General features: G+C 43.5%; 1 protein-coding gene across 1 annotated transcript in view; it reads left to right on the top strand.

Annotated features, from left to right (window-relative positions):
* Positions 1–7500, top strand: part of LOC310771426 (metal transporter CNNM2-like) — a gene marked incomplete at its 5' end in the record, with an annotated part of 34241 nt that overhangs the window by 14915 nt on the left and 11826 nt on the right. Inside the window, 2 exons of the mRNA XM_083664039.1 lie at positions 3087–3180; positions 6588–6650. Of these exons, the coding sequence (XP_083520165.1) occupies positions 3087–3180; positions 6588–6650 (157 nt within the window). The remainder of the gene's footprint in view (positions 1–3086; positions 3181–6587; positions 6651–7500) is intronic.

Below are 7500 nucleotides of genomic sequence, written 5' to 3'. Positions count from 1 at the left end.
AACAGTAGATAAGATAAGGTGTGTGGACAGTCACACAGGCTACAAACTCTATTAGATACAATGGTAGATCAGAGAAGTGTGTGATTTAGAAAGTTATTACCATTTTACTGGCTGCTTCCTTTACGTTTGCGAAATATTGAATATAGTCCTTCATCAAAATGGATCTAACACTTTTGACTGAAGCTCTTTTAGTGTTTACTTTGATTATGGTGCACTTGATTTGATTCACCCAATGTGCTTAAATGGGTGGGCATTCAGACCTGGGTACAAATGACTTTTAGTAATATAGAAGAAAACTAAACTAAAGAGTACACTTCACTAAACTACTAAAGCAGGGAAATGTTGGTGTTAGTTAGGACTACAAAATAGTATTTAAGTAATTCTAGAGCTGGTCCTTAACTCATTGAGTGCCAGCCACTTTTGGAGAACGGACGCTCCCAGTGCCAGAGTTTCAGAGCGTTTTCAGTGATTTCTCGAGGCCCACAGAATATTGTGTGATATTACTATGTAAACACCGAACACGCAAAAAGAACAAGGAGACTCTATTGTATCATCAGCAAAAAAAAGTTTATTGATACCATTTTCCGTTCTTTAGTTATCAGCCAGAGAAGATAGGTCAAAAACAGCAAAAACAGGCATTTCCATCTAGAAGCTGAGATATTCAGCCTTTTGTGAAATGAAGCATTTCAAGCACATTCACTGACTCTAGCTAATATTTTCTGATGTAGTGACGTGGTGTAGTTGTGTGCTGCCCTGCGTGCCCCACCCCCCTCTCCCCCCCTCAGCTGCAAACTCCTCCCCACACTAGTAACACACAGCCTCACGCACCCAGCGTCTATTTTCGGAGTGCTTTTTGTGCGCCGCCTCCCAGGCAGCACGACAAGGAAATGCCAACCCGGACTGCAGGGAAAGGTTTGGCACTTCGGCGTCGGGTGCTGCCTTTCTGGCGGCTAATCGTGTGAAGAAACTATGCAGACAGACAGACAGAGGCAGAGGATCTCAGTTGTGTGCGCGGATTGACTGCTGTAGGCACCTGCACCTGTCAGCTGCAGCCAGAGCAATCTACATGGCTCTGGGCTGCAGCATGAGCGGTTTCTCTTTGATCACGGGGCTTGTTCAGGCTGTATTCCGGACATTTCTCTAATCTGGAGAGCACTGTCGCCACCTGATGAGTCCGTAAAATAGGTTGTACAGCTTCAATAGCTACAATATTTGTACAGGACATACATAAGGCTTTGATCCACGTCCCACCGTCAAAAAAGGCAATTGACGACAGCTATCGTCTTTGGCACTCTACGTTACTAATTACTTTGACGACAGGCGTCGTCATTGGCACTCAATGAGTTAACAATAGTCCGTCCGGCTCTGCCTGGTGGTCCGCCAGAGAATTGCAAAAAATATAAATATATATATTTATGTATTCTTTTATTTTTTGTTTTTTACAGACAACCGTTTTATACACATTAACCCCGAGGAGTAGCCGGATTGGGCCAATTTTCGGAAATATAGCGATATTTGGGAAATATCACAATTTTGAACATTTACTTTCAGAGGCTGCAGCTGCCTCAGTTTTAAAGCCAGAGTTAAGTTTCTGGTATCATATGAAACTAAAAGACTTATGGAATCGATTTGTTCTAACCAAGTCATGGTAGTTTGTCAGGAAGGTAGCAAAAATAACACTCCAAATTCTGGCTAAATTAAATTTTGGCAAGCGAAAAAAAAAAAAACATTTTCAAAGGGGTCCTCTTTTTTTCACAGCCTTGTTGGCAGGTGTGTGTGTGTGTGTGTGTGTGTGTGTGTGTGTGTGTGTGTGTGTGTGTGTGTGTGTGTGTGTGTGTGTGTGTGTGTGTGTGTGTGTGTGTGTGTGTGTGTGTGTGTGTGTGTGTGTCCGTGTGTGTTTGGTACGTAGTGGTACTTGGACGGAAGGTTTTGGGAACCCCTGGGCTAGAGGTTTCATTCCCAGAGGGCTCATGCATCCTAAAGATGTTTGCATGGCATTGTACCTGTAACCAAGTGAAATGTCTTCATGTTAGCACTTTAAACAGCTCATTTGAAGTTTTACCATCAAGTATGTTTTTTGTCAGTTTTTTTTTAGATATTGCACTTCAAAGTAGGGATGTTCATTTTGAAAATTTTCCAAAATCGATAATCGGTGAGAATTAACGATCAATTATCGATTATCGATTTTATTAATACTTAGAAAATTTTCAATATTTTCAATTTTTTTTTTTTTTTTTTTTTTTTTTTTTAAACAAAATGAATGCCTATGGCAGAAAATACAAAAGACAACGTGTTCTCCTCAATGAACTCTTTATTTCAATGTGTCTCCTCTCCAACACTGCTGTCCCCAGCGCATGCCGGTGTGAATTTCTCATGTTTAAAACAGTTTTGTTGGCACAAAGGCCCGTGCCCAGCCAGAAAACTAGAGACTATATGAAGCTCCACCTCACGTTAGTCGGCTGTGCAATGGAGTGGGGCGAGGAGGAACGAATTCCACCCAAACCTAGTCAAAAAAAAAAAAAAAAAAAAATTTTTTTTTTTTTTTTTTTATAATTAAAAAATCGATCCAAATGCCACAGGATCGATTCCAATCCTTAACGATCGATTATCGATTTTCGATAATTGATGAACATCCCTACTTCAAAGTACACTTCATACCTTTCAAGTGTAACTAAGAACATTTATATTCCTTTACCATGCTTCATATCTGATATAATATATATTTTCTGATATATAACTGGAGTTCCCTATAGTTGATTTTATTTCCCTTATCAGGATTTGCCACTAAGTCAATATGTGTAATAGCCCTGGATCAAATGAAGTCCAGGTTAGACAATTGCAGCATCACTGCCCTTAGACTTGGCTAAGGAGAAGCTATTAAACAGAGTGGGGGGCGGGGGTTTGCAAAGAGAGTAAAAAGTAAGCAGAGTACATTGTCATCCTTGGTTTAACACAAAGCTATATTTGACATCTAATATTCCTGTGCTGCATAAGGCATTGTATTATTTGCACAGTGTGTCATTCAGAACAGGACATGATTGAAATAATGATGTCATCTCCTCTGGTTGCTCTGGCTCCTCCCACAGGGGAAGGTGGAGGTGGAGGCGGGAAAGGAGGGGATGAAGTTTGAAGCGGGGCCGTTCTCCTTCTACGGGATGATGACTCTGACTGCGTCGCCAGGTAAGACCTCACCACCTCACTGTCACGCCTAGGCTGCATTCAAATACCAATGCCTACCAACACTTTTTTTTTTCAATTCGTTTATTTGTTCGATAGGGGACAGGTGTACATTAATGAACATTTCAAAAAAATGTAAATGCACGACAATTACAGTCACAGGACTGGTTTCCATTGTTAGTCCCCCTGCCAGGTGATACAGGCTTAGAATCCTGGTAGGGGTAAAAAGTAACATAGTGCAACAAAAATATATTCGAAATGTAAACACAATACAAAGTGCAAGTATGCAAAGAATGGTCCTGATAGGGGGAAAAGTAACTTAGTGCAGCGAAACATATTTAAAATGTGAACACAATGCAAAGTGCAAAGTGCGAACCTGAGATTGGAGCTCTACATAACTAAGTGCAAAGTGCAAAGTACAAAATATACAGGAATATACAGTCTGATACTAAAACCTGAGGGTCGCAGGTTCGCGCCCCCGTGTTACCTCCGGTTTGGCCGGTGTCCATACAGACAAGTCCCGCGAGACTTTCCTGCCGCTGGCCTGTGGACTGACTTGACGAGAGTTCATCTCACTGAGCCGACAGGAGGAAATGGGATCCGGGGAGAATAGAGGGGGAATGGAGAATGGAGGGGGAGAATAGCAGTCTGATGGTTCTTTAGGGATCAGATTATGACGATATGGGTCGAAAACGGGAATGAAACCGTCTATTTACATGGATGAAAAGCACGCTGCCACGTGGCCCCCACAGAGCTCCATTCTAGGACTGGCTTGCACACTATTGATCTCAAAACAACGCCTCAGACAGACAAAAACGCTGCGGAGAACACTGGGTGAGTCGTCAGATAATAATTAATGTGAGGAGAGGGATCCAGGTAAAAAAATTAATTTAAATTCTCCTTTAAGTCAAACTAGGGGTTAGGGTTAGGTCAAACTAGGGGTTAGGGTTAGGATTAGGTCAAACTAGGGGTTAGGGTTAGGTTAAACTAGGGGTTAGGGTTAGGTCAAACTAGGGGTTAGGGTTAGGTTAAACTAGGGGTTAGGGTTAGGTCAAACTAGGGGTTAGGGTTAGGCCAGACTAGGGGTTAGGGTTAGGTTAAACTAGGGGTTAGGGTTAGGTCAAACTAGGGGTTAGGGTTAGGTTAAACTAGGGGTTAGGGTTAGGTCAAACTAGGGGTTAGGGTTAGGTCAAACTAGGGGTTAGGGTTAGGTTAAACTAGGGGTTAGGATTAGGTCAAACTAGGGGTTAGGGTTAGGTTAAACTAGGGGTTAGGGTTAGGTCAAACTAGGGGTTAGGGTTAGGCCAGACTAGGGGTTTTTCATGATTCTGAATCAATATCAAGTTTTTGTTTTCCACCAGAATCACTCGAGAAAACGGCCTCGTCTCCTTTTCCTAGTTGGAAGCAATGGTTGGAAGACATATTTTCAATGTTTGGCCTACAATGTAGGCCAAACATGCGCATGGGTGCTCATGCACACACATGCCAAGAGCAGGCCGCACTGCAGCTCTGTCTCAAAACAAAAATAAAGGAGAGAAAAAAAAGATGGTGACGGTCACAATGTGAAGCTTAAATTATTATTTTTACACTGTGCAGGGTTTCCATACAGAGAGGGCTCACAGAGCAGAGGGGTTTCCATACAGAGAGGGCTCACAGAGCAGAGGGGTTTCCATACAGAGAGGGCTCACAGAGCAGAGGGGTTTCCATACAGAGAGGGCTCACAGACAGGGCCGATTTTACCAACGGGCTTACCGGGGCTGAAGCCCCGGGGCCCGGGACATCAAGGGGCCCAATTTTTATTTTTTATTTTTTACAGCATAACAGCAATAATAAATACTAAATAATAATAATAAAAGTGCTTGTTGTGACATCTCAGTGGCAATGTTTTCTTTCCAATCAGGCTGTTTATGAAAGAACATGATGGCTAAACCTACAGTTTGTGTTTGTAAGTTAGAATGCTGACAGGAGAGCAGGTGGTGACATGAAAGTTAGTGAGAAAAGGAGAAGATACTGAATAATGACATCACAACAGTATAATCCTAATGTTGATTTAAAATGAGATATTCCTTTAAATACGGCTAAAAAAGGTTAAAAAAAAACACTCAAAAATTTTTCGGCGGCCGCCAACACTCCCTTCCGCTTGAGGGGGGGGCCCTGCAGAGATGAATAGCCCCAGGGCCCATGAAGTGTAAAATCGGCCCTGCTCACAGAGCATAGGGCACCTGTTGAACTGTACCCGTGTGTGGAAGCTGGCTCCCCTCAGGACAGTGCCACATGGGCTGGCCTAACCCAGATTGTCTGCCTTCACATTATTCTTCCCACGGCTGATCTGGGTTAGTAAGTAGGCTGCCTGTGTTACCATGCCAGCAGAGGACAGGTCTGGTTTGGTTGCCCTGTGTTACCATGCCAGCAGAGGACAGGTCCGGTTTGGTTCCCCTGTGTTACCATGCCAGCAGAGGACAGGTCAGGTTTGGTTCCCCTGTGTTACCATGCCAGCAGAGGACAGGTCTGGTTTGGTTCCCCTGTGTTACCATGCCAGCAGAGGACAGGTCAGGTTTGGTTCCCCTGTGTTACCATGCCAGCAGAGGACAGGTCAGGTTTGGTTCCCCTGTGTTACCATGCCAGCAGAGGACAGGTCAGGTTTGGTTCCCCTGTGTTACCATGCCAGCAGAGGACAGGTCCGGTTTGGTTCCCCTGTGTTACCATGCCAGCAGAGGACAGGTCAGGTTTGGTTCCCCTGTGTTACCATGGCAGCAGAGGACAGGTCAGGTTTGGTTCCCCTGTGTTACCATGCCAGCAGAGGACAGGTCAGGTTTGGTTCCCCTGTGTTACCATGGCAGCAGAGGACAGGTCAGGTTTGGTTCCCCTTCAGGATAGCCTGAATTTAGCCCATAAAGTTTTTAGGACGTCTACCCCACAAGGACCCACACAGCAAATCAAGCCCCGATGGTGATCACTTCTCCTCAGTTCATTCATAAACTATAGAGCTATTCTGAAGTATTCTGCTTCTCTTGGCTGGTGGGATCTGAGAGACACCTACTGGTGAAAAAGTAGAGTAATGCCCCTGTGGCAATAGGTTGATAGGTCTCATTGTATAGGCTTTCAGCAATCAATACTTTACAATGCTGCATTCTATTCAAGTTGTAGCTAGAAGCTAGAAGCTTCTAGTTATGAAGTGGTGTATGGTGTATTGTATTCTGGTGTATTGGTGAGAAGGAGAGAGGAGGGATGTAAATGGCAGTTTACAGGTAACTCGACTCCATTTGCCCCTAAAAAGGGGTGAATAGTCTTCACACCTGTTTAAGATGCTTCACTGCAACATTAGAGCTGTTATTATTTATGTATTTTCTTCAGTTCCTCACTTTAAGTGAACATTTTCTTCTTCTTTCCCTTCTCCTCTCTACCCCAAGTCCCTCTGTCCCTGTCTCGTACGTTTGTGGTCAGTAGGGCTGAATCATTAGCAGGATCTCCAGGTACAGTAGACTTTTCTTTCTCTATGCATCCACCACTCATCTCATCTAATACAAAATATCACCATCCACCACTCCTCTCATCTAATAAGTAAGGGTTAATGCATGACGAGGTGTACATTATCACTTTTTAAGGGACGACGCGAGAGGCGTGAACCGTCCGAGGCGAAGCCGAGGATGGTTTGCCTCCGCGAAGTCCCTTAAAAAGTGATAATGTACACCTCGAAGTGCATTAACCCGCTTATACCATGGTCACTTGCCAACAAAACAATAAGACCAGTCATTTATATTTCCATGTGTAATAAATAAAGCAATCTAAATGGCTAAATGTCTGTTATTCATACTGTAAATCAGTCTTCCACGAAATAAAATAGTCCCTCCCACCTCCACCACTCTCCGTTTTAAAGCCGACTCAAACGTTAACTTCATCACAGGAATGCAGGTTTAACGATGTTTTGCGTTCTACATTAAATGAAGACATTACCGTTTGGCCGCTTGCTTGATTTTGTATGATAGATACGTATTGGTCAAGTATATTAACATTTAAGAGCGAAGAGTTTCAGGAAGTGACACAGAGCAGCTGTCTCTCTCTCTCTCTCTCTCTCTCTCTCTCTCTCTCTCTCTCTCTCTCTCTCTCTCTCTCTCTCTCTCTCTCTCTCTCTCTCAAAGCTCGCCCCTGCTCGTGCACGAGCCGAGGGAAGTCTCCTCTTTCTCGCCGAGAAGAGCCTGGTGACGCAAGGTTTAGAAATCTCCGAAACGAAAATCAAAATTCTAAATAAGAGTTATTTTTGATAAACTGAGCACACAGGGGTGATTTAAATACTTACTTTGACCGACTCAATTTTTTTCCTCA

This window comes from Poromitra crassiceps, assembly GCF_964638095.1.
Source record: "Poromitra crassiceps genome assembly, contig: HAP1_SCAFFOLD_640, whole genome shotgun sequence".
In the NCBI taxonomy this organism is placed as follows: Eukaryota; Metazoa; Chordata; class Actinopteri; order Beryciformes; family Melamphaidae; genus Poromitra; species Poromitra crassiceps.
This window is presented reverse-complemented; position numbering and strand designations above follow the sequence as displayed.